This window comes from Petaurus breviceps, unplaced genomic scaffold (genome assembly GCF_028583685.1).
Source record: "Petaurus breviceps papuanus isolate PSGF00001 unplaced genomic scaffold, PetGlider_PUasm1.0 185, whole genome shotgun sequence".
Classification (NCBI taxonomy): domain Eukaryota; kingdom Metazoa; phylum Chordata; class Mammalia; order Diprotodontia; family Petauridae; genus Petaurus; species Petaurus breviceps.
The window spans coordinates 37,663,717-37,688,393 of record NW_027185797.1 but is presented as its reverse complement, the minus strand read 5'-3'; the positions used below and the strand labels follow the sequence as shown (position 1 = coordinate 37,688,393).

The 24,677-nt window shown below is 53.1% G+C and overlaps 3 protein-coding genes and 1 long non-coding RNA gene across 9 annotated transcripts in view; 2 read left to right on the top strand and 2 right to left on the bottom strand.

Annotated features, from left to right (window-relative positions):
• The window catches only part of ETFB (electron transfer flavoprotein subunit beta), a 3,969-nt gene extending 642 nt beyond the window's left edge, over nucleotides 1–3,327 (top strand). The window contains exons 2-6 of the mRNA XM_069088868.1: nucleotides 499–657; nucleotides 735–893; nucleotides 1,338–1,400; nucleotides 1,686–1,844; nucleotides 3,117–3,327. Coding sequence (XP_068944969.1) covers nucleotides 499–657; nucleotides 735–893; nucleotides 1,338–1,400; nucleotides 1,686–1,844; nucleotides 3,117–3,287 — 711 coding nt within the window. The 3' untranslated portion in view covers nucleotides 3,288–3,327. The remainder of the gene's footprint in view (nucleotides 1–498; nucleotides 658–734; nucleotides 894–1,337; nucleotides 1,401–1,685; nucleotides 1,845–3,116) is intronic.
• VSIG10L (V-set and immunoglobulin domain containing 10 like) overlaps nucleotides 1–10,734 on the top strand; it is an 18,007-nt gene extending 7,273 nt beyond the window's left edge. The window contains exons 2-11 of one of the 6 annotated variants that reach the window (XM_069088849.1): nucleotides 3,815–3,872; nucleotides 4,402–4,968; nucleotides 5,470–5,763; nucleotides 5,985–6,269; nucleotides 6,463–6,717; nucleotides 7,409–7,687; nucleotides 7,900–8,199; nucleotides 8,326–8,439; nucleotides 9,377–9,519; nucleotides 10,154–10,734. In XM_069088849.1, coding sequence (XP_068944950.1) covers nucleotides 3,827–3,872; nucleotides 4,402–4,968; nucleotides 5,470–5,763; nucleotides 5,985–6,269; nucleotides 6,463–6,717; nucleotides 7,409–7,687; nucleotides 7,900–8,199; nucleotides 8,326–8,439; nucleotides 9,377–9,519; nucleotides 10,154–10,231 — 2,361 coding nt within the window. In that variant the 5' untranslated portion in view covers nucleotides 3,815–3,826 and the 3' untranslated portion in view covers nucleotides 10,232–10,734. Of the gene's footprint in view, nucleotides 1–3,544; nucleotides 3,873–4,401; nucleotides 4,969–5,469; nucleotides 5,764–5,984; nucleotides 6,270–6,462; nucleotides 6,718–7,408; nucleotides 7,688–7,899; nucleotides 8,200–8,325; nucleotides 8,440–9,376; nucleotides 9,520–10,153 lie in introns of those variants that run through there. The other 5 variants (XM_069088851.1, XM_069088848.1, XM_069088854.1 and 2 more) reach the window with 5 other exon arrangements.
• On the bottom strand, nucleotides 2,443–3,461 carry LOC138161861 (uncharacterized). Its single transcript, XR_011168484.1, has 2 exons — nucleotides 3,324–3,461; nucleotides 2,443–2,803 (listed from the first exon to the last, which is right to left on the bottom strand). It is a non-coding gene; the product is annotated as an uncharacterized lncRNA (long non-coding RNA).
• A 227-nt stretch (nucleotides 10,735–10,961) lies between the features above and the next one.
• Nucleotides 10,962–24,677, bottom strand: part of IGLON5 (IgLON family member 5) — a 15,608-nt gene continuing 1,892 nt past the window's right edge. The window contains exons 2-8 of the mRNA XM_069088217.1: nucleotides 20,076–20,224; nucleotides 19,643–19,875; nucleotides 18,246–18,365; nucleotides 13,976–14,110; nucleotides 13,610–13,730; nucleotides 12,877–13,031; nucleotides 10,962–12,229 (exon numbers count right to left, since the gene is read on the bottom strand). Coding sequence (XP_068944318.1) covers nucleotides 12,138–12,229; nucleotides 12,877–13,031; nucleotides 13,610–13,730; nucleotides 13,976–14,110; nucleotides 18,246–18,365; nucleotides 19,643–19,875; nucleotides 20,076–20,224 — 1,005 coding nt within the window. The 3' untranslated portion in view covers nucleotides 10,962–12,137. The remainder of the gene's footprint in view (nucleotides 12,230–12,876; nucleotides 13,032–13,609; nucleotides 13,731–13,975; nucleotides 14,111–18,245; nucleotides 18,366–19,642; nucleotides 19,876–20,075; nucleotides 20,225–24,677) is intronic.

The window sequence follows — 24,677 nt, the reverse complement described above, 5'->3', positions numbered from 1 at the left end:
GGGGGGGGGGGGGGGGGGGGGGGGGGGGGGGACTCCCTCCCCTGCAGTGGGGCGGGGCTGCAAAGGGGGGAGCGTGCTTAGAGATCAAGTGGCCTCACCCGAGGAGGAAACTGAGCCTCTTAGGGGGCACCTGCGGGAGAGGGGGTCACCTGGGCGGGGCCCCCAGCTTGGGGCACAGAAGAGGGGGACACTGGGCACGGCCCCGCTGCTTGGGGTACAGGGGAGGGGGTCACCCCCTGGGAGGTACCTTGGGGTACAGAAGAGGGGGTCTGTCTGGTAGGCATTCCCCGGCTCGGGGTGCAGGAGAGGGGGTTACCAAGAAGGGGCCCTCCTGATGGATGATGACGTTGGCCATGGAGGACCTGTGGTCTGTGGGTGGTCCCAGAGGCCACCAACAGAGCTGGGCTCCTTACCCCATCCCTCCACCACAAGAGGGGTGGGAAGGAAGGGCTGTAGCGGGGGCCCTTCTGATTGTTCTCCTGCCTCCCCGCCCCCCAGATCCGAGTGAAGCCGGACAAGACTGGCGTGGTGACTGATGGGGTGAAGCACTCCATGAACCCCTTCTGTGAGATAGCCGTGGAGGAGGCCGTGCGGCTGAAGGAGAAGAAGCTGCTGAAGGAGGTGATTGCGGTCACCTGCGGCCCCAAGCAGTGCCAGGTGAACATTCGACCCCTGGGCTGGTGGGGAGCAGGGGCTGCTGCTGGCAGTGACCACATGGATCTCTTCACCCGCAGGAGACCCTTCGCACAGCCCTGGCCATGGGTGCTGACCGAGGCATCCACGTGGAGGTGCCCGAAAGTGAGGCAGAGCGTCTGGGGCCCCTCCAGGTTTCCCGGGTGCTCACTGCTTTGGCCCAGAAAGAGAAAGCTGGGCTGGTGCTGCTGGGGAAACAGGTGGGAGACCCCGACCCAGCCTTTTCCTTCTCCCTTTCCTGCACTTACTTTCTGCTGTTGGTTCCGACCTTTGCCCTACTTTTCACTTCCTTTCTGGCCTCTGAATATTTCTTCCTTCCCCCTTTCAAGGCCAAGTTCTTCAGGGTTAGGAATCATCCAGAAGTCCCAGGTCTTGAGTGTCTGAGGGATGGCCTATCCTGTGCTGCACTGTCCTCACAAGAGTAGTGGGAGAAAGAGCCTCAGTCTTTATGCTCCAGGGAATTCACCCCTAGGTGGACAGGAACAGCATAGGCTTGGCGAAGTTCCTTCCCCTCTTAGTTCCTCGGTTTCCCTATTTGTAAAAGGAAGTTGGAGAAAATAACTTCTAACGACCCTTCCAGCTCTTAGGTTCCACATTCTAACATTACCTCATCTCCTGGCAATTTCATACATTTTCCCTCATAGGCCATCGATGATGACTGTAATCAGACTGGACAGATGACAGCAGCCATGCTTGATTGGCCTCAGGTGAGCCTCTGGGAATATGATGCCAGATATAGGAGAGTGAGTCCATTCCCTGAAATATCCTTGAACATCCCTTACGCCTCTGTGTGGTGCCCTCCACTTCAGGTACCCTGAAGCCACATCTGAGCTCTTTGGGACACTCTGGGTATGGGTACCTGCCTCTAGGCAGCTCCTGGATCCTTGTGACTTCCTTCTCCCCAGCTCTCCTCAGACTCCCTGTAATGCCCCCCTCACACACATACACTCACAATTCAGCTGTCTTTACATATGTTGCCTCATGCTCTCCAGGGCACATTTGCCTCCAAACTCTCACTAGAGGGGGACAAGTTGACAGTGGAGCGAGAGGTTGATGGTGGGCTTGAGACGATTCGCCTCAAGATGCCTGCTGTGGTGACTGCTGACCTCCGGCTGAATGAGCCCCGATATGCTACTCTTCCGAATATCATGGTGAGCAGCGTAGGCAACTCCCAGACACTCAGGCTGGGCTGGTCTGAGCCAACCTACACACACACACGCACACGCACGCACGCACACACACACGCACGCACATGCACGCACACACACACACACATGCACACGCACGCACGCACACACACCCACACCCACACACCCACCCACACCCACGCACGCACACACACACGTGCACACGCACACGCACGCACACGCACATGCACCCACCCACACGCACACGCATGCACACACACGTACACATGCACACGCACATGCGCATGCACGCGCGCACACACACACGCGCGCACGCACGCACACACACACATACTTTACTGTCCTTCAGAGTTCTGTGATCCTCCTGAGAGAGAGGACTAGGAGGTTGAAAGGTACTTGGGAGTCCATGAAGCCCAGCTTCCATCATCCCCGGTCTCTGGTCCTCCAGCTCCAGGAATCCTTGTGGCTGTCCCCCTCGGCTGCCCTCCCCCAAACACAACAGTTCTCATCCCTCTCTGCTCTTGTGACATTTAGCAGTAGCTCCTATTTGTAGGCCTGACGAGAACTCTAAAGGTTACAAAGCACTTTAGACTCATTATCTTGTTTGAGCCTCAGAGCAGCTCTCTGAGGTAGGGGCTATTGTATTCCCATTTTACAGATGAGTAAATTGAGTCCCAGTAGAAGTCCACAGCTGGTAAATGTCTGAAGTGCAACTTGCATATATGACTTCAAGTTCTGTACTGTACACATTCTGTCTCCTTTCCTTCCCCTTCCCACCACCTCCATTTCTGCTGCATGCACCATCAGTGTTTGTACTCTGAGGAGGGATGTGATGTTGAAAACGGATTAGGCCAGCAGCCCTGGAGATGGCATAAGGTAGCACTGGAGCCTCAGACTTGACTCTCTGCTAAGCCAGAATCCTTGAGTGTTTTCTCTCCTCCACCACCATCCTGTTGATTCATCTGTAAAATGTAGGCCTTAGACTAGTGATCACTGGTTCCCAGTGTTGGCTCAAGGCTCCCTGTGACTCTGTCAGCTTCCAGGGGTCTCTGGGAGCGCCTGTAGTGGTTATCTTGACACACCAGGGCCCTCCTGCCATTGGGAAAGGGTCCTTCATTGGGTCTTGGCCAAAGGTCTGGGTTTGGGGCTGGTGGTGATGAGAGGCGACTGGGAAAGGGGCTTTTTCCCTTCTTCTGCCATGGTGGGAGTGGGAACATCAGTTCTGCCCCTCCCAGAATGGTGAAACCTAGACTTTTGCTCCTAATCTTCCTTCAGAAAGCCAAAAAGAAGAAGATTGAAGTAGTGAAGCCTGGAGACCTGGGGGTGGACACATCTTCCCGAATTGCTGTGCTCAGTGTGGAGGATCCGCCCCAGCGCACAGCAGGGGTGAAGGTGGACACCACTGAGGACCTCGTGGCCAGATTGAAAGAGTCAGGGCATGTCTGAACTCCCTCTGCCCCCAATAAATTTGTGGCCCTTTACCTTCTCTTGTTGTGGACTTGCCCTTTGGAAACACCTGGTTCAGGAAGTCTTCTGGAATTCAGCTTGACTGCGTCCTTTCCACACATCTTGCACTGATTCATTGGCATCTTAGAGGGGTGGCTCCTTTTTTCTTCAATCCCTTGGACTAAAAACTCCCTGAGGGCTTCAGGGCTTCCCTGGGCCTAGGGCTTTGTTCAGTAACTGGGAAATCCCTGAAGCCAGGCTGCTTCCCCTTCAAACCCTGGACCCCCACTTTGGCCAAGGTTATTCCTGTCACCAGTGCCTTCAGGCTCATGAGAATTTTCAGATGGGATGGGAGGAAGTGTGGAGAGGGGAAGGTATCGAGGAGAATCCTGTCACGGTTCTATTCATAAAAACATAGGCTGTGTCCCCTGTTTCCGTGCGGGTTCCCCACCCAGGAAGCCACTTGGCTTGTCAGACCCGTCTTGGCTCTAGGAGGGTTGGGAGGCCGGACCTACCCTTGGCTTTTTGCCTTTGACAACATGGCCGTCCAGGGGCCTCTCCAGCAGCTGCTACTCCTATTTCTGGGTGAGCACCCTTCCATACCTACCTCCTAAAGTCCCGTGACAAATGGGAAAGCTTTTACCTAGACCCCTGTGGGGAACCCTTTCTGTCCTTTCGCTATGAGAGGTGTCCACAGGAGACCTCACTGTTGGGGAATTTGAGTTTTCATGGTCCCTGTTTCCAGGACCCTTGTTTCTAAGACATCTATCCCTTATGCCCACTCGCTGCATCTCTGTGGGAGAGCTGGGTAGACCTTTCATCTGGAGGGTTCTCCTAATAGTTGAACCTTCTCTGGTAAGGGTTCCATAACCTTAGGCTTTTTTCCCAGTCCTCTGGGAAAAGGAGGAGGGAAGCCTTGAGATCCTAACTAACCTGGTCCTTTTTTCTCTTTTGCCTTTGAAAGACCTCTATCCCCTTTTCTGAGGTCCCCTCTTTACAGGCTTACAAATGATGGGAGAGCCTTCTTCCCACTCCCTAGGCAGCTTCCTCAAAGTACCTTCACCCTGTGGTGTAAAGAACCCTCCTGCCACTACCCATCTCTCCCACTATCCAGTTCCAGGCATGGGAACGTCATCCCCTGCAGCGCTTGGCAGAATGTCACCTTCGGTGCCCTCTCTTGGCGTGAGAGTCTCTTCTCCCAGTGGCTTCCGTGGCAGTAACTCAACAGTTCTGAATGGCAAAGCCTCCCCCTCCACAGCTCTGGGTGGGAATGCCTCCTCTCCTGGAGAGAGACCACCGGCTCCTACAGTTCAGGATTTGAAAGAGCCGCCTCTCCAAGTCCCTTCTGGATGGTCCAGCCCGCGGGTTCCTGGGGGTCCCTTGTCCGTACTCGTAGGTTCTCCCATCTCCCTGCAGTTGGCCCCAGCCCCAGCCCTGGGTCCACCCAGTGTGGTTGTGGTTTGGCGTCGGGGAACCACAGTGCTGGCGGCTGGGACCCTGGGGAGTGAAGCGGCCGCACCGAGCCTAGCCCCAGACTACCGGACCCGACTTCACTTTGACCAGGCTACGGGTGGTCTGGTTCTGGAACAGGCAGAAGTGGCCGACAGTGGGCTCTATACTGCGGAGCTGATCCACGCGGGGCGTGAGCGGGAGCTCCGGGAGGTCACAGTCTACGTGTATGGTGAGGGGGCGGAGGAGCCCAGAAATCCGGCGGGCTGGCGGGCTGTGGTGGGCAGTCTGGGCCCAGGGGAGCCGACGTCGGTCCCTTCCCGGCGCTGGATTAGAGCGCTGGACTAGACGCTGTCAAAGCCTCCGGCTCTACCGACAGATACTAGCCGGGTTCGTCCACTGAGCTTTCTGGTTCTTTATGCACATTATTTCATTTGCTCCTCAAACAAGCCTGTGAAGGTAGGCGCTCTTACCAGGATCTTACAGATGAGGAAACAGGCTGGGGTTGTAGCTTGCCGGGTCACTCAGTAAGGCAGGAGATGAGTTCAAATCTTCTTAGCAACAATAAACATTTATTAAGGGCCTACCCGGTGTCAGGCACAGGGCTAGGATTATCCCTCAGGTCCGGTCCCCTGGAGTAGGGAGAAGGAGGACGACACCAGGACTCCCTGGGAGTGGGAGGGATGACTGGGGCGCCTAAGTCCGGTCGCTCTCTGCCAAATCTCTTCCGCAGAGCCCCTGCCACAATTAGCAGTGGCACCCGAGGCCCCGGTGACGGAGGAGGGGGCGCCGGAGCTGCGGCTGCGCTGCGTGGGAGCCCGGCCCAGTCAGGGTCAACTAAGCTGGAGCCAGGGAGGGCGGCTCCTGGAAGCGGGGCCCGGAGATGGTGAGGGTCCGGCCCGGCTGAGGACCGATGGAGTCTACCTGGTCATCGCGCGTCCGCAGAGGACGGACCAGGCCAACTACACGTGCCGCGTGAAGAGCCCCTTCGGGGCCAGTGAGGCCACGGCGGCCGTCACCGTCCTGTGTAAGCTGGGGATCAGACATCTGGGTGCCCGGGAAGGGGAGGCGAAGGGGGAGGAGGGTGCGAATCGAGGTGGGAGTGCTTGGATCCCTGGCGGGGGGGGCGGGGCAAAGGACACCTGGAATAGGAAGGGCAAGTGCCCGGGGTCCTTGGAGGTGGGCTGCAGTTCTGGGGGTCCTGACGCCTGGCTTCGGAGAGGACGCTGATGCCTCGCTTGCCCGCAGACGGCCCGGATCCCCCGGTCATCACCGTCTCCTCGGACCGCGACGCAAGCCCCGACCGCTACGTCTCGTTGGGCAGCAATGTGACCCTGCGCTGCAATGCCGCTTCCAGGCCACCCGCCGAGCTCTCCTGGAGCCTGGCAGACCCACGGGAGGCCGCCGTGCCCGCAGGGCCTCGACTTCTCCTGCCCAGCGTGGGGCTAGCCCACGCGGGAGCCTATGCCTGTATCGCTTCTAATCCACGCACAGGATTCCGGCGCCGCGGGCTGCTCAACCTCACAGTGGCCGGTGCGGGCCCGGGTCCGAGGGGAGGCTGGGTGGGGGAGCGGGGATCTCAGCTAGAAGAGACCGGGAAGGGCAACAGTTGGGGGGGGTGTGGGGGCAGGGGCGGGGACGTTAGATCGGGAGAGCGGCGGGGGGGGGGGGGGGAGGAGAGGGCGAGAGAGGCGGGGCTCCCTTCCTGACCCCGCCCCTCTTGCAGCCCCGCCTCCCGGCTCCCCACGGTGCTCCCTACAAGGCTCCCCGGGTGACCGGAGCCTGCTCCTGGGCTGCACGTGGCCCGGGGGCGTCCCTGAAGCTTCGGTGCAGTGGACGGGGCTGCCGCCAAATGTTCCCGCGGGCCCCGCGTCCTCCGAGCTGCTTGTCTCGGTCCCTGCGCAGCCGCAGCTCAGCGGAGTCACCTTCACGTGCCTCGGGCGCCACCTCGCGGCCACGAGAAGCTGTAGCGTTACACCCAGTGAGCGGGGCGGGGCTTCTGCCCCTGGGAACCAGGGAGGGGCGGGACTTCCTCTTTTGGGAGCCAGGGGCGGGACTTCGCATGTGCAGAGAGGGACCCGGGTTCAGGGATGTAGCTAAACCGGCCTTCTTCCAAGTGCAAGGGAAAAAGTCTTTTGTGTTGGAGGAGGATTCCCTCTTAATTCTTAGAGACTTCCCCATTTACCCCGTGGTGGGGGTGGAACTTCCTCTTATAGCTAAGAAAAGCCCCAGGCTCTGGGTTAGAAGAACTATTCTTTTCCCGTCGACAAGGAATTACATTTACCCCTTTTAATTTTAAAATTAAAGCATACTTTTCTATCATAAGAGAAAGGGTGGGACTTCCTTTTTTCATTTGTCCCCTGGGGAGGGCGGGACTTCCTCTCTCCTTGGCTTGGGGCGGCTCCTGGATAGAGCTGGGGGCTTGGAGTGCGGAAACCCTGAGTTCAAGTTCAACCTCAGACACTTCCCAGCCCTGTGACCCTAGGCAACTCACTTAACCGAGTTTGCCTTGGCTTCCCCAAGTGTAAAGTGGGGATGATAAAGGCACTTGTCATCCAGGGCTGATCCAATGAGATCATGCTTGTAAAATGCTTTGTAGACCTTAAAGTTTAGAAGTGCTAGCTATTAGCTTTTGTGGGATCAGTTTTCTTGACTCTGCTTTTTGTCCTCAGAGGCCCCTCAGGAAGTGCTGCTGAGGCTGGAAACCCAGAAGTCTGAATCTGGGGAGGCCCTGGTGACCCTGGAGGCCACAGGCTGCCCCCTGCCAGCCAGGGTGGCCTGGGCTCGAGAGGGACGGCCACTGGCTCCCGGGGGTGGGGGCCGCCTGAAGTTGAGCCCCGATGGCCATAAGCTTCTCCTTGGCAACTTCAGCTTGGAGCATGATGTGGGGAACTACTCTGTGCTGTGCAGTGGGGCCCTAGGGGCTGGTGGGAACCGGATCACCCTCACTGGTCAGTTCTAGAACAGTCCTGGAGTCTTGAATTACAGCTTTCCCTATTCAGGGACCCAAGTGTCCTGTTTTCAATGCTCCTTCCCCATCACTGACCCATGGGTCCTTGTCCCCATCCCTACCCTTTCAAGAATGCTGGTGTTTTGATCCACCAGGGACCCCCAGTTCCTGCCTTCTTAGGGATCCATTCTTTCTCCTTTCCTTCTCATACAGGACCTTCCATCTCCTCTTGGCGGCTACAGCCTGCTGATGGGGCAGCTGTCTTGACGTGGGATGTGGAACGTGGCTGTGTGGTCAGTGGCTTTGAGGTGCAGGCACGGACAGAGAAACCAGAAGTGGGCGCCAAAGGCCTGAGTGGAGGGGCCTGGACATCTTTGCTACTCCTGGGGCCCAAGGAACGCTCAGCTGTAGTGCTCCTGCCCTCCCAGCCCCCAGGGCCTTGGAAGCTCCGTGTACTGCCCACTTTGGGGAGTCAGCCTGGGACTCCTTCCTCCAGCCGGAGCTACCGGGCTGGTGAGATTGGGCGTCTACATTCCTGTGTCTCTGAGGGACTGGGGCAACACAGTTGGATACCTGAGGCAGGGTGGAATATCTGACCCCTGGGTACTATCCTTAGTTCTGTTTCCCTCTCCAAACCAGGTCCTGTCCTGGGCCCTGGGGCCATTGCGGGCATTGTGTTAGGCTCCTTGCTGGCTTTGTCCCTCCTTGCAGCTCTGCTGGTCCTGCTTGGATGCTGTGCCTGTCGGTTATGGGGTGAGCAAGGGATGAGACCATTACTTTAGAACTGAAGATGAGCTACTCACGGTGACCAGTGAGGCAATGAAGGGGCAGTGGCAGTGGGGCGGGAGCAGATGAGAGCCCTGCCCAGTGTAAGAAAGCAATTAAGAAACTTGGTTGATAAAGAGGTAGTAGAACCATGGCCAGTGGGGACTGAACAGACAAAAACCTTGACTGGGGCAGAGGAAAAGACAACAACTTTGGTTAACAAGAAGGATGGCCACGGGGGAAGGAACAGAGCAGAACCAGGCCCACTGGGGTTGAATTAGATCAGGAGTGGGAAACCTGTGGCTTGGAGGCCACATGTGACCCTCTAGGTCCTCAAGTGCTATTCCAAACTTCACAGAACAAATCCCCTTAATAAAAGTATTTGTTCTGGGGTGGCTAGGTGGCTCAGTGAATAGAGCCAACCCTGGAGTCAGGAGGATCTAAGTTCAAATCTGGCCTCAGACACAACACAAAAACTAACTGTGTGACCTTGGGCAAGTCACTTAACCCCAATTACCCTCGAAAAAGCAAAGAAAAAAAAAATATTTGTTCCGTAAAGCTTGGACTCAGTCAAAAAGCTGCACCCAAGGACCTAGAAAGCCACATGTAGCTTTGAAGCAGTAAGTTCCCCACTCCTGGATTAGATCATATTTTTGGACAGTAGGAACAGAAAAGAATTTGGAAGATAAAAGGGACCCGGAATTTCTGGCCCATAAGGACAGAAGGAATGGATGCTTGGGAAACAGAAGCCCGTTGGACTTAAAAGGGACACATTGAAGAAAGCTCATTCTTGGCTCCCCCTTCCCCTATTTCCTTCCCTCCCTTGGCCAATGTGATGCCGGGCTCACCCATGGGCAGAGAGGGGAATGTGTGGGAGGTCCAGTTAGCCAGTCACATACTTTCTCCTTTCTCTTCTTCTGTGTAGGAAACAGCATGAAGAAGCCCCTGATCTTCACCCCTGAAATCTTAACCCCAGAGAAGAAGACACAGAGTGTAATCTCTGTGGAGACCCCACAATCTTCCCCCCATGGTTTTGCCACAGAAACCAGTCCAACCTGGACTTGTCCTGTGAGTAGATATACAGTGAGAAGTGTTTGACTGTTCAGAAGGGGACTGTGAGATGGATTGTTTTCCCCTCCACAAGGTGGGAGGGTAAGACTCCCTACCATAAAAATATGTTAAGTTGGGAGATGGAGATGTCTGACATAAAGAAAGGGGGGTTGGTGGTATTTGCAGTTCTGGGACCTGAATTCAAATGGCAACTCTGTCACCTGTGTGACCTTGGTCTAGTCATTTCCCCTGGGCTTTAAGGGTTGAACTAATGAACCCATATGGTTCTAAGGCTCCCTTAAAACAACACTAGCATGAGATGGGACTTCCTCTTTCTTCCTATGATAGGGAAGGACTTTTTTTTTTTTTACAAGATGGGACAAGTCCTACTTCCAAGATAGGGCAAGGACTTCCTTATTCCCACCAGGTGGGGAGTGGGACTTCCTGTTTCCCCCTTCTTTACAAGATGTTAGGGAGAATTCCTATTTGTGTTTACCCATGTAGGGTGAGAAATTCAGTCTCTTCCAGGACACACTTGGGGAGAGCTGAGGTTTGAAGATGCAGACAGGTGGTTGATAAGATCACCTCCTCTTCCTTCCTACCCTAGACCCTGAAGTTCAGCTTCCCACCCCTCTTGCTTTTTTCCTTCCAGGTTTCGGTCCCCAGCAAGGTCCCTGCTGCCAGCCCCAGTGGAGTCCACAGAACAGTTCGGTCAGCCACACAGGTGTGAATAGCAGCAGCCAGTGTTGGCCCTGAGGACCTTAAACTGCCCAGACCCCCAGTGGCTCAGGAATTCCTGTTTGACCCCAGCAGAGGATGAAGGGTCTTAACTTTGCACGACTAAGCTTGGAACTCTCTGATTTGCACAGTGGAAAAGTCAGGGATCTCTAGTCTCACTACTCCACCCAGTCTTCCAACAGGGGAGACTTCCTTTCCTGGAAGGAAGTGGGGCTTCCTGCCTTTTCCTCTTTGAACAATGGGGCTTAGGGGTCTGAAAGGGAAAGACTTCCTCTTGTTCTTGGCTGGAGCAGGAAGTGGCCTTTCTCATGCAAATGAAAGATTGATTGCCTGTGGTGGTGTGGGACTTCCTGATTTGGCAAGGTAGAGGGGCAGGACTTCCCCTGTGGCTGCTTATAAGTTGGTGGGAGTTTTCTAGAGGTTGAACTAGGCTGGGTGTGTGTGTGAGTGTACCTTTGGTGGACACCAAAGAGGAATAAAATAGCTTTATGGGTACTTTGGGAGAAGTTGGGGATAATGATATGGGGATCCCCAACCAAGACAGGGGGTTGGAGACCAGATACTAAAGTCTCAGCCCAGTTGTCAGACAGGGATGACACAGACAGGGTTTTGGAAAAAGGTGTTTATTGGTGTGGCGGTTTCAACACTCCCCATGGTTTGGGACACACTGGGTCCCAGGGTCCTTCCCCCCACCCCCACCCTATCTCCCCTCCCCTCTCCCCTCAGGACCCTGGGAATGGAAGACGATGTGGATGGGGCCCATGCCCCCCTCTGAGGTACAGTCCCTGTCCCTCCCTGATCCAGCCCACCTCCCCAGACCCTCCTTAGCCCTGGCCAGCTCTGAGTGGTGTGGACATTGAGGAAGTATTGATGTAGTGGAGCGGTGTTAACAAGTATCTCTAGGACTGGGCTCAGGACTCACCCTCCCTCTGCCTGAGTGGTGGGTTTGGGGTTCTCTAGTGGGACTAGATAGCAGCAGGCCTTCTGTTAGATTCTTTCTGTCCCTTTGCAAAACCACCACTTCTGGGGTAGAAACTATGATTGGGCCCAGGGAATCCAAACCCAGAGCAGAAGGTAGTTAGAGCTGGGGGTAGGGGTAGGGGGGACTATTGCTGATCACAGTCGCTGGTGGGTGCAGGTACGTGTGGGTGAGGTACAGTTGGCTGACTGGGCTTCAAGCCAAGACCAGAGTGGCGAGAGCTAAGACAGCCGACAGCCAGTAGACGGGCCAGGGACACAGGCAAGCAGCTAAAGGTGGCAGGGGAAGAGGGGCAGACATAGCACTGAGGCAGACAGCTGAAGCGGGGGAGGCCACAGCCACCAGCCTGACAGTAGGATGGAAGCACCAGTCGGCCTGGGGAGAAGGCCAGAAAGTGGGGGGAGGAGGGCAGGGGGACACCCAGAAATGTGACAGGCAGCCTTGGTTGTTGGGGGAGGCCCAGAGATGACACAGTGCCTTCCCCAACTTTCCCCTTCACTGGGGCAAAATTCAACACAAAAGGGGATGGGGCCACTCCCAACAGGTGAGAAAGCTAAAGCTAATCCTGGTGGTGGGGGCCAGGGACCCCTGCAGCCATTGCAACCCCTAAAGCTGGCATGCAGGGGTGACGGACAGCCTGTGGCTGGCAGGGGTGATGGGGTACCCAGAGCGGGTCGAGGCCAGGGCTGAGGGGGTCAGGGGCAACTGGGGTACAGTCAGACACGTGAACGGGTGACAACAATGGCTGTAGAAACGATGCATAATTTTGCGTTTATCCCTCACAGTGATGGGTTCTCTAAGGATCTCTCCTCTTCCTCCTCCTCTGCCCGGGCCACTGGGCCTTCCTGGCTGGCTCTCACTCTCTCCAGGCTGCTGGCTCACTCCCTTGCTAGGGCTCGGTCTCTGTCAGCCTTGGTTCCTACATGCCTCCCCACCACAGCCAGCCCAGGGCAGAGAGTAGGGCCAGGGGCCCAGGGGGCCGAGTGGCTGCATTCTCCAGGGAGCCGGGGCCTGAAGGAGGAAGGGAAGGGCAAGGAGAATCAAGGTCAGGGGGGATGCAGGTGCTTCAACCCCGACAAGCTCCCTCTGCATCAGATGCTGTCTCTCCCCCACCTCAGCCCCCCCAGGGCCATTGTCACTATCTTTGACTGCAGTCACAGACCTTCAGTCTTCCCGCATCTCCAGATGTGATTCTCCATATCTCTGTCCTCAGCTTTCTCCCCCACCCCCTTGTCTCCATCTGTCTCTGCTTCTCTGTCGCCGTTTCTTGCTTTTCTCTGACCATTCTTCCTCTTGCTCTCTGCCCTCTGCTTGTCTTGGCCCCTGATTCTTGATCTTTGTCTCCACTTGGGCCGTCCCTTCATCTCTCGCCATTTCTTTGGTCTTTGCCTGTCTTTGTAGGACTCTGCCTGTTTCCCTCTCTTCCCTCGTTTCTCTTTCTTTAAGTGTGGCTCCCCGGATCGCTCTCTGCATCTCACCCAGTGTTTCCCATTCTGGCCTGGGTTCTCCATCCTTTTGTTCCTCGCCTCTGGCCCCCGCTGTCCGTGCCCCTCTCCCTCTCTCCCCAGGCCCCATGCCTCCCCTCTCTGCTCCCAGGTCGGGAGCTCTCTGCGCCTCATACTGGCCCCTATCCCCAGCTGTAGCCTGGGCGCACTCACGCAGAAGGCGCATGGAGGCGCTGGCAGCCCCCAGTCTGTTAGCAGCTCGGCACGTGTAGTTTCCGTAGTGACGGCCGCTCACGTTGGCGAATAGCAGCATGGAGCGGGTCCTCTCTGTCTGCACCTTCAGGCCCTCGGCCGCGCCGCCCCCCAGCCTGCGGGCAAGGTCGTCAGTTCCTCCCTCCCTCCTTCCCTCCCTCCTTCCCTCCCTCCCTCCTTCCTTCCCTCCTTCCTTCCCTCCTTCCTTCCCTCCTTCCTTCCTTCCTTCCTTCCTTCCTTCCTTCCTTCCTTCCTTCCTTCCTTCCTTCCTTCCTTCCTTCCTTCCTTCCTTCCTTCCTTCCTTCCTTCCTTCCTTCCTTCCGTGTGTGTGCGCGCGTGCAGTTCCTGGAGAATGCCTTTATGAACCTCCACAAGCCCAGGACTGGGCACCCCCTCTGTTGGGGTGAGGTGGAGGGAGTGGTGCCCATATCTTTAATCTTCCCCAGTCTGGCAGTTCACAGCCCACCTCTCCCCATCCTGCCCACCAGGAGCATGCCCTCCTGCCCTGTCCTCATCCCCGTCCCCATTCCCCTCTTTGAGCCCTAAAGGAAGCCAACACCCCTCCAATCCTGACCCAAGATGCAGGTCCAGCCCTCGGTAATCCTCACTCTACTCCGCGCACCTGCCCACCCCTCCCTTCGTCACTTGGGGATCCGCCCCCTAGAAGGCTTCGCCCTATTCCGACCGTCCTTACTGTTTGTCATCTTTGAACCACTGGAAGTCTGCGGGCGGCACGGCCATAGCCTCACAGCGGAGCAGCGCCGTGCGCCCCACTGCTGTCCGGGCGCTCGTCACGTCGGTGATGGTCGGAGGGTCTGAGGCAGAGTATGGGACCGGGCTGGATATGCCGTTCTGACTTCGCACCCTCCCCACTCCCAGTCTAGCTGCTCTCCACCACAGCCCCAGACCTGCTCGTTCAGGGACCCAGGCGTCCCTCCCTCAAGCCCACGCCCTCGGGGACCCGGGAGTCCGGACGTCAGCCCCCTCCCCCTGAGGACTCAGGCGTCTTGCCTTCCCCCTAGCCCTTCCTCTTTGGGGACCAGGGCGACAAGGGGCTCACAGTTCACCGTGACTGGCACGCGGCGGCTGTCGGGGGCCGACGCCACGCCATTGTGGGTCACGCACTCGTAGTCCCCCGCCTGACTTCGCCTGATGTCCGAGATTTCCAGGATCTCACCCTCGGATGTGAAGCCGTCTGAGGGAGGAGGGGCAGGGCGGACACAAACACACTTAAACACGGGACGACACGGGCACAACACGGACACACATCAGCAGGGGCAGAGCGTGGGGAGGGGGCAAACAGGGGCTGGGGACCCTGGGGTCCGGGGATCATTGAGTGGGAGAGGGCGTCGTCTCCGAATTGAGGTACTGGGGGCAGAGACTTCGGTCATCGTCTAGGTGGAGGAGACACCGGCTCTGAAGAGCCTGGCAGGGCATGCTTGGTGACCTGGGGAGTAGGGTGATGGGGAGGTGGGCTCCAGGGATCGCAAGTGTCCGAGTCCGAGGGACTCTGGGCCTAGTAACCAGCTATCAGAGCCAGAAGTCTCTGATGACTCCGACTTAGCGGAACTGTGTGCTCTTTTCAATTTTTATTATATTGTATTTTATTTAGTTTGTTAAATATTTCCCAGTTAAATTTCCTGCGTTGTACTGGTGGCAGGGGGGCAGGTTGGCAGGATGTGCTCTTTGAACATTGATCCGGAAAGGTCCTCCCAGCTTGGGCACTCTGTGGGCTGTGCTCTAAGAACCCATCTAGTTGTGCTATTCCAAGTTCAAAGCACCAAGCCGGGTCTGACGGTCTCTGTTCTAAGCTTTCTCCCAGATCTCACCGTCTTTTCTGAGAACTCCTACAGCTCTGACATTTCATATTGTAGGATCCCTCCTACTTCTGATATTCGGTGTTCTAAGGACCCTCTCTGTTCTAAGGAGCTTTCTAGTTCTGACATTCTCTGTTCTAAGAATCAAACGGGAAAAAGCTTGTACAGTATCCTTATAGTTTCATGCGAGATGCAGTGTATCATAGTGAATAGACAGCCTGATCCTCAGTCAGAAAGACCTGGGTTTCAGGTTTGCCCTGGACCCAGACTAGCTGTGTGACCACACCGAAGTCACTTAACCTTGGAGGCACCTGGGTGGTACCTGGATGGAGTGCTGGACTTGGAGTCAGGAAGAGCTCAAATCAAATACAGCCCCAGACACTGCTTAGTTGTGTGACTCTGAGCAAGTCACTTACTACTGCCTGCCTCAGTTTCCTCATCTCTAAAATGGGGCATCTTCAGCCTATCAGGGTTGCTGTCAGCATCATATTTATAAAGTGCTTCAAAAACCTTAGAAGGGCCATACAAATGCTAGCCCTCATTATGGTTGCTAGTCCTAGCCAGCTAAGTGAAATCCTAGGTAATTGGAGTGTTCTGCTATTATTACAGTTATTGGCGGGGTTTTATTGTCCTTTTCCCCCTAAGATTCCTCCAGGGCCTGATATTCCAAGTTCTCAGGACCCTTCTAGTTTTTCCTATGTTTATGATTACTCTCAGCCCTGATATTTTATGTTCTGTGGCTCTTTCTACCTCAGGAATATGGAACCATGTTCTAAGGCTCTAGCATTCTGTTTTAAGGTCCAAAGAAGTTTGTCCTGACAATTACCTTGAAGCTATTAGATTATAAGCTATTTGAGATAATAGTTTGTATTGAAGCTCTCTTTTTTCTTCCAGTGTGGATCACATAGGACAGTTTCTGCTTAATCAAATTTTACTGAATTGAATCCAATGGGTTGGGTCCCAGGGGCCTCTCCCACCCCAGGTGGAAGGTGTAGTGATCAGAGATCTAATTCTGGTTTGACATAAGATGTTTCCTAACAATCGGAGCTCTCCCAAAGGGAATAGGAGGGGGTGCAGCAAGTTCCCCATCCTCATCAGAGGGCTTCAAAGGACAAGTGGATGGCCACCATTATCCTGGGATCTTCAATTCAGCAAATATGTATTAATGTCTATCTAGGTGCAAAGCACTTGCCAGGTTTTTCGCTAGGCACTGGGTGAATGTGTACAGAAGGATTTATGCTTGGATATAGGGGGGGGGATTTGATTAACTTCTGTGGTTCCCAGTAGCTCAGGGGTTCCATGATCCTATCCAGTAAATATATAAGGCTTTACTGATAGGCCAGAGAAGACTATAGCTAGTTCACCCTAGAATCACAGACTGTTGGATCTGGGAAGGCCCAATGAACTTGAGACCCACAGGGAGAGGTGGGAATTATCCCATGGACCACATATCAGGGATATTGCAGAGGTACTCCCTTTTTAAGTGTGTGTCAAATTAAATGTCCTTTGGAGGTCCTTTCAAACTCTGGGTGCCTGTGATACTTTCTTCTTCAGGGAACCCCATTCTCCTACTCTCCAAAGTGAAAAACAGGGTCACTCTGGGTACCTTCCTCTTCCTTGACTTCCCAAATCAAACCGGTTGTCATGTATTGCCTATTCTACCATAATTACATCACGTACATTTGTCCCCTGGTCTCCACTTACCTGGTCACTGTCCTAGAGGGTGAAGACCCTCTTTGCTCCTTGTTTGGACTTCCATAATAGTGTGCAAAATCATCTGCCTGTATCCAGTCTCCTTCCCCACTTCCTCCAATCCGTCCTCTACACTGGTGCTGACTTCCTAATTTCTGTTGTAATCTCCCTGTAATGCTCCCCTACTCAAAAGCCTTCAGGGGTTCCTATTGCCGGTTGAGTACAGTCTCAATACTGGCATTCAACGGCCCTCCACAATGTGGGTTGTAACCATACGTTGTCCGATTTATCTAAATTTATCTTAAAAGCTCCCTCCATGTACATCCTCCATGCCTGGAATGTCTTCTCCCAGTTCTCTATCCAGATGTCTATTGAAGTCTCTCACTTCCTTAAAGTTCCAGGTCAGATAGCCTCTCCTCCATGAAACCTTTTTTAACAGCCCTCTCCCCACAGTGAAATGTATTTCTCTCCCCTCAAATTTCTTGTAACATTCTTTGGATCTGTTTCTTTGCCCTCATCTCATTCTCCTTTGTAGCACTTATTGTAGTGCACACCTCTCTCCTCTACTGGATTGCCAATTTTTGGAGGGGAGGACCCATATTCTTATCTATTATTACACACAAAACCAACACCTAACAAAGGGCTTTGAACTTTCTGAGTGCTCAAAGGAGACTCAGAAGCCACTAAGTTCTGTCTTTTCATTTTAAGGCCAAGGGCAGTTAAATGATTGACCAAGATCATAAAGTAGTGTCAGATGGGATTTGAGCTCTCTTCTGGCTTTGACATTTTATGTTGTAAGGTCTCTCTCAGTTCTGACATTACATATTTCATGGTCTCTCCCATCTCTGACTTCCAAAGCTGTTAAAATGATGAATAAGTATTTGGGATAGTACTGTGATGAGTTCCCCATCATTTGAGGTCTCCAAGCAATGGCAGGATGACCACTTGCTGAGGATGTTGGAGAGGGAATTCCTATTTATGTGTAGGTTGGATTAGATAGGAAAGGACAAGAACAGAATGAATATTTATATAGTGTCTACCATGTGCCAGGTACTGGGCTAAGCACTCTTTTTTTCTTTGCTTTTTTTTTAGAGGGCAATTGGGGTTAAGTGATTTGCCCAAGGTCACACGGCTAGTTTTTTTGTGTGTGTGTTAAGTGTCTGAGGCCAAACTTGAACTCAGGTCCTCCTGACTCCAGGGCCAGTGCTCTATTCACTGCACCACCTAGTCACCCTGGGCTAAGCACTCTTAAAGATATTAATTATCTCATTTGATTCTCACAGCTGCTGTCTGAGGAAGGTGCTATTATTATCCCTGTTTTATAGTTGAGGAAACTGAAGACAACAGAGGTTATGTGATTTGCCCAGGGTCACACAGCTAGGAAGTATCTGAGGCCAAATTTGAATTTGGATCTTCCTGACCCAAACCCAGTGCTCTATCTAGGGTCACCAGCTACGCCTAAGGTGGACCCTAAGATCCCTTTTATCTCTGAGATTCTGCTATTGAGGATAGAAAGGCAGTGAGCTCCCCATCACTGGAGGTGTTTTAAGAGATGCAGGATTCATGCACAGGCAGTGGTTAGACTGGATGCTTCCTGAGGCTCAATGAATTCTAACTCTGGGAATTTAAGATCTATGACTGTGGTCTTGGGGTAGAAGATGAGTTCCCCACATATGCATGATTTAGAGCCACAGGTGTCTTTCATGGTCTGGGAGTTAGGGCTGAAGGAATATGGCAGGGTCTGGGGAGAGAGGTTGGGGGTTGAGATGGGAACATAGGGCCCAGGTGGGGCATCAGGCAGGTGGGAGTGGGGGCCCTCACCTCGAAGCTGTCTCCAGGTGACTGTGGGCTCTGGCCTCCCCACAGCCAGGCATAACAGGTTCACGTTCCCACCCTCATTCACTGTCACAGCAGAGGAGATATTCACGATTCGGGCAGGGACTGAAGAGAGATGGTGAAAGGGGGGCAGAAAGTGACCCCAAGGTCAGGATCCTCCAGTTCTTCCTCTCTGAGGGTTCCAGGTTTCCTGATCCCACATTTCTAACTCCCTTTAGATAGCTTGATCCCCTGAGCACCCTCTCCCCCCAGAGGATTTTGGGAATCCTAGACTCCTAACCCCTGTCTACCCCCAAACCCCCACCAGGGTCTCAGGCATTTTGATCTCCTGTCTCTGTTCCCTTCAGTAATCTAGGTACCTAATACCCTAGCCTTGCCTACTAAAGTAGACTAAACATCCTGATCCTCCTGCCTCATTTTCCTCAAGAACCCCACTATCCCAGTTTTCAATCCCTGCCCCCTAGAGACCCAGATGTCCTCCTCCCTAGCCTTATTCCTCAGGGACTTAGGCTTCAGGTCCTTCTAATTCCTGCCTCCTAGGATGGGGGTGCATGATGAAGCAGCAATGGTCCATGATATTAGCAGCTTTTGGGCCCTGAGGAGGCAGGGCTGGGGCAGAAAAGCCTGCCCCAGCATTTTCTTTGGGCGTCTGTATTGCTTTCTTTGACTCTGTTTCTGCCTCTCTGCTCTCTGTCCCCATCCGACTCCGTCTGTCTTCCTTAGCATTTCCCTTTGTATGGTTCTGACTCTCATGCCTTTTTTCTCTCTCTATTGATGTCCTCCTCTGTCTCTATTTCTGTCTTGGTCAATGTTCCTCCCTCCCCTGGGGGCTTTTGGTGGCACGGCAGCCTTCAGGGCCAAGACATCACTCTGAGTCCCTTCCTCCTTAGGTTTGTCCCTGGATCTCCTGGGGCCATGCCTTTCACTCCTGGATTGCTTTGGCTGTCTGTGTCCTTGTTTCTGTCTTTCTCTGGGGCCCTGTTCCTTTCTCTGTTTGGGTCTTCATCTCTCCACCTCCCACTTAACTTTGCCTCTGCCTGTGCCTCTGCTTCTGTCTCTCTGTCTCTGTCTCTCCTCCCCCTCTCCTCTATCTCTTTCATTTCTACCCTCCCTCCTCTCCCCACTCCCTCTCTCCCCCCCTTCTCTCCTCCTTTCCCCTTTCCTCCTCCCTCCCTTCTATCTCTCTCTCTTCCTCTCTCCCTGTGCCCGAGTTTTTGCCCCTGTCCAGGTCCCTGCTCTTCCTGGAGTCTTCCTGGCTCTGTTTCCACCCCTCCGTGCCTCTCCTCCCGTCTCTCCCGGCTCTCTTCCCCTCCCCGGGTCCCTGGTCCGTGCCCGGTGCCCGGTGCCCGCCTCTCGCTGGGGCAGCCGCCTGTGCTTCTTACCATGCACGATGAGGTAGACCTGGGCCGTGTGCGGCTGCTGCCGGGTCTGGAAGGAGCAGGTGTAGAGACCCTCGTCGCCCAGGCCCACACGAGTGATGAGGATGGAGAACTCGGCGGGAGAGTTGGTGAGCAGCCGCACCCGAGGGTCGCTGGTCCAGCGGTCATTGCCGGCATACAGGATGTTGGAGCGGTTCAGCCAGGCCACGCGGGTCACGTGCTCGTCGATGGAGCAGCTGCGGCCACGGGGGAGGCTCTGGCTGGCACCAGCCTGGGTACCGGACCCCAGGGGGAGGGGGCTGGGGACCCTGGGGGAGGGAGCTCCTTGGGGGAGGGAATGGGGCACCTACCTTGAGTGAGAGGGAAGGAGCACCTTGGGGGGAGGGGCCATCGGGGAGAGCGATGGGGGGTGAATAGGGCGGGGTCTTGGCTGTACCTGAGTGTGGCGTTGTCTCCCTCGCATACGGTGTAGTTGTCTGCCAGAGAGCTGAACTCCAGGCTCTGGGACAGCAGCCCTGCGGAAGGGGGGAGGGGGGGCACATGATCTCCATCCCATCCCCCACAAGCACAAAACCTGGGGCAGGGCTGTCATGATGTCACCCACACAATCTGTGGCACCCTGTGACATTGTAAACACAAGCACAAGTCAGCCCTTGTCATCCCTTTTTCTAGTGGGTCATGGCTGGCAAACTCCCCAGCACAGGGAGATTCAGAGAGAATGGGGCAGAGAGAGAGAGACAATAACATCAAGAGACAAAAATGTTGAGACAGGGAGGGAAAAACGACCTAAATAGATTACAAAATACCCTGGGACCGCTGATGGGAGGAAGTAAGAAAAGGTCCTGGCCATACCTAGAAGCAGGCAGTATGAGGAGGAGAGGGAGGGGAGAGACTCATTAATCCAGGGCCCCTTTTATCCTGGGACAATTGCTACCTGGCAACTCCAAGCCCCCCCTAGAGTCTTCCATCCCTAAACTCTGGGTATATGTGTATTTGTGTGCAGAAGATGGATGGGGAACAGGTGCCCCATCCTAGAGTTTATCTGAGGTCATGTCTATTCCCCTGCTTCTGGGCATCCCCACCTCCTCCACCCCCCCAAGTCTGTCCTGTATTTAAGGAACACCAGGGAAAGAAATTTAATGGAGAAGTTACTGTCCCCATGATACACTGAGACACCCAGAGGCAAACCACCACAAAATAACAGAACACCCCCATCCACCATGACAGGCAGCTTTTAGCCACCCCCTTCCTGTCCTCCTTATGACTTTCTCCATTGTTCAGAATATTCTATCCAGTCAAACACTGAGTCAGGGAGAGCAAGACTCACTGAGAATCAGGGTAAGTTTGAGACACATAGTCATAGTCAGTGACATAAGAAGGCACAGGGACACAGTCAGAAACTGTCTCTGACACCTCTTCACTATAAACTCCAACTCCTTCCCTTCCCTCCCTCTCAGACCCTGGAGCAATGATCCCCCCCCCCTGCCCCTGCTCTCCCAATTTAGACCCTACAGAGCTTTGATTTCAATATGCTGACACTCACTCACTTTCATACACAGAAAGGGAAACAGATGGAGATACCCAGGCAGGGGCACTCCCAAGGACACACAGTCTCACACACATCAGAAGGAAGCATAGAGACACACAGTGAACAAACAGGCATCTAGACACAGTCACAAGGACAAAAGTCTCAGACAGAGCAATATACAAACAGGCAGACACGTAGTCCCAAGAACACACAGACACACAGACACACAAATATAGAGATACAAAGTCACACACTTTCAGGAAGGAAAAAAAAAGCGCCCCCCCCCAAATCAGAGACAGAGGGATATAGACACAGACATGCCAATAAGCAGACACCCAAATAAGAGAGCTCCACAAAAACACCACTGCCTAAAGAAACACAGTCACAAAGATGTGCAGTCTCCTACAAAGACATGCAGAAACAAAAGCAGACGCAGTCAGACAAATAACAGAAGCATGTAGAGAGACATAGATCTTTAGATACATATACATGTTAACTGGTAATCACAAATGACTTGAAATGAAGTTTTCTTCCAGTCTCTCTGTCTGTCTGTCTCTCTCTGTGTCTCTCCCTGTCTCTGTTTCTCTTTCTTTCTATCTCTGTCTCTCTGTGTCTCTTTCTGTCTCTCTGTCTCTTTTTCTGTCTCTCCTTGTCTCTGTCTCTCTGTCTCTGTCTGTCTGTCCCTCCCCCCCCCCCTCTCTCCCCTGTCTCACACACACACACACACACAGATCGGATTTAAAGTCCCACTTCCATCACCAGGATTAATCATCAAATGTCCTCTGGTGGGAAAGGGTACTACAATACAATACAAGTGGAGGGCTGGAAGCAAGCCAACAGGTGGGACTACCACAAGGTGAAGTAATTGAGATGAAGAAATGAAGGAATTTCCCTTCCTGCCTACAATCCCTCAGGCAAGAAGATGTTTGGCGAGAACCACAGAAAAAAAGCTGTGAGGGGGAGGGTTGGGGAGGGAGCTTGGACTAACTTGGAATGACTGTCATTCTAAGCTCCAGCTCCCAGTCTTATTAACGATGAACTGAGTTCAGATCTGGCCTCGGACACTTACTAGACCTTGGGCAAGTCACTCAGCCCCTATTTTTGCCTCATTTCCTCATCTGTAAAATGAGGACACACACTGGAGAAGGAAATGGCATACTATTCCAGTACTTCTGCCAAGAAAACTCCATGGACAAAAGTACACAGGGTCGTGTAACAACTTCATCAACACCAACACCATTTTACAAGGATTTGGCAGGAGTTAGCACAAGAGAATGGGGTGTGGAAGTGCACACACACACTCCTGCCTCTCTAGGGCCCCCAGAACACCCCTTTCAAGGACTTAACTCTTCTCATCTGTAGGTACTTGGAGGGACCCAGTTGTGCAGACTCACCAGAGCTAGACTCATGGATGAATTATTGACTGGAAATATTACATGGCAATGGAAATTATTTTACAGGAGATAGGAAATGCAGGTTATTACATGGGAGAAAGAGAATGAGATATTGGGGTTTTTATCCTGAATGGGGAAAATGATTACTAAGGGTACCAGGTTCAGAAGTTATCTGTCATCTCAATGAGAAACTGGGACTTGTTTGGGTGGAGCCCATTCATCTCTCTTCAAGTACCCAGCATCCCTTGCTTCAAGTGCATGCCACAGGCTGCCTCCCACAGCCCCAGCAGCCCAGATGTCTACTTGGGCCAAGTATCTTTCAGAAGGAATATCAGTCCTTTCATTGCTACCTGAAGCACCCATATTGTCAAGCAAATAAACAAGCACAAAAGCTTATCACCTCAGTGGTGTCTGCCAAAAGACATGAGTCAGGTGGTCTGTTTTCAGACCTCAGCCCTGGCTCTGCTCTCCTCAGGGAAAGATGAGTTCTCCTAGAGGGGGTGGTAGGAGTGGGAGCAGAAGCTGCTGCCAAGATATAAGCTTAGGATGTGGGAAAGGGGCAGGAAGGGTCTGAGAACCACAGAAGCAGAGAGCTGCAAAAACCACTGGAACCGAGAACATCTCAGTCAGAGCTGGAGAGGTTCTTAAAATAGAGAACATAAAGTGTCTGAGCTGGCCCTCACCCCAGTGGCAACTGGAATGCCCTGCCCTCTACACCTTCTTCAAGAACATTGTGAAAGGAGGAATCAGCCTAAAAAGAGAGAATGGCAGAGCTGAGAGGGACCTTCGGATAGAACAGCAGAGATGGGAGGGTCCCCAGAGCTTAGAACAGAGAATAGCAGAGCTGAGAGGAACCTTAGGATAGAACACCAGAGCTGGGAGGGTACTCAGAACTTAGAACAGAGAATGGCAGAGCTGAGAAGGACCTTAGGACAGAACTGTTTTAAGAGAACAATATGTAGATTGTCATACCTAGAAGGAACTTTTGAATCTAGAACAGAGGAGATTAGGGTAGAACTGATCTGAGGAAATAGGATGGAGAATGTCAGAGCTAGAAGGAACTTTTGAACCTAGAACAGAATGTTAGGGTAGAACCAATCTAAGAAAGCAGAATGGAGAATGTCTAGAAGAGAGAATGGTAGGGTAGAACTGATCTAAGGAAACGGGAGGGAGATTGTCAGAGCTGGGAGGAACCTTAAAACAAAATATCAGAATTAGGAAGTTTCTTAGCACCCTGAGAACTCATAACAGAAAGTGATATGTTATTTTTCCTGGAAGGGAAAGAATATAGAATATCAGACTCAGAAGTAACATTAGAGCCTAAAACAGAATGTTAAGGGCAAGGGGGAACTTAGGATGTGGAATGTCAGAGCTGAATGAACTTGAAAACCTAGAACAAAGAATGTCAGTACTAGGAAGAATATTAGCAACCACCTAGTTTAACCCTTTCATTAAACAGTTGGAAAACAGGCTTAAAGAGGGAAATTACCTTCCTGAGGTCACATGGAATTAGTGAGAGAGTTGGAACTAAAACCTAGGTCAATGATTCCCAGCCCATTTGCTAAGAGATTTCATTATCCTGGTTAATGGACTAAACAGTAGGGAAGCAAGAGTAGAGAGAGCAAGAGAAACAAGGGAAGCAGATCAGGAGACAGGCACGGAAAAATACTGAAACAGAAACAAATAAAAGGGAGCCAGATATAGACAGAATAACAAAAAGAGAAAGATCCAGAGACTCAGAGGCAAGGTGGAAACTGAGGAGGAAAATTCCCCGGGGCGGGGGTGTCTTAGAATTGGAAGTAATGGGCAGAAGAGGGAAAGATGCTGAGGAAAACAAGCAGAAGTACATCCAGAGAGAAGCAGAAAAACAGAGATAGAAATTACATGAAGGGAACTTAGTAAGAGAGAGAGAGACATGGAGAGATTTTGAGAAACACAGGCAAATGACAAAAATGGTGAGAAACCATGAAAGACACACACACACACACATATAGAAAAAGAGAGAGACAGAGAAAAAGAGACAGACTCAGACATACACACACAGAGACAGAGAGAGGAGAGAGACAGAGAGAGACAAAAAGAGAGACAAAGGGAGAAAGAGACAGTGAGACAGAGA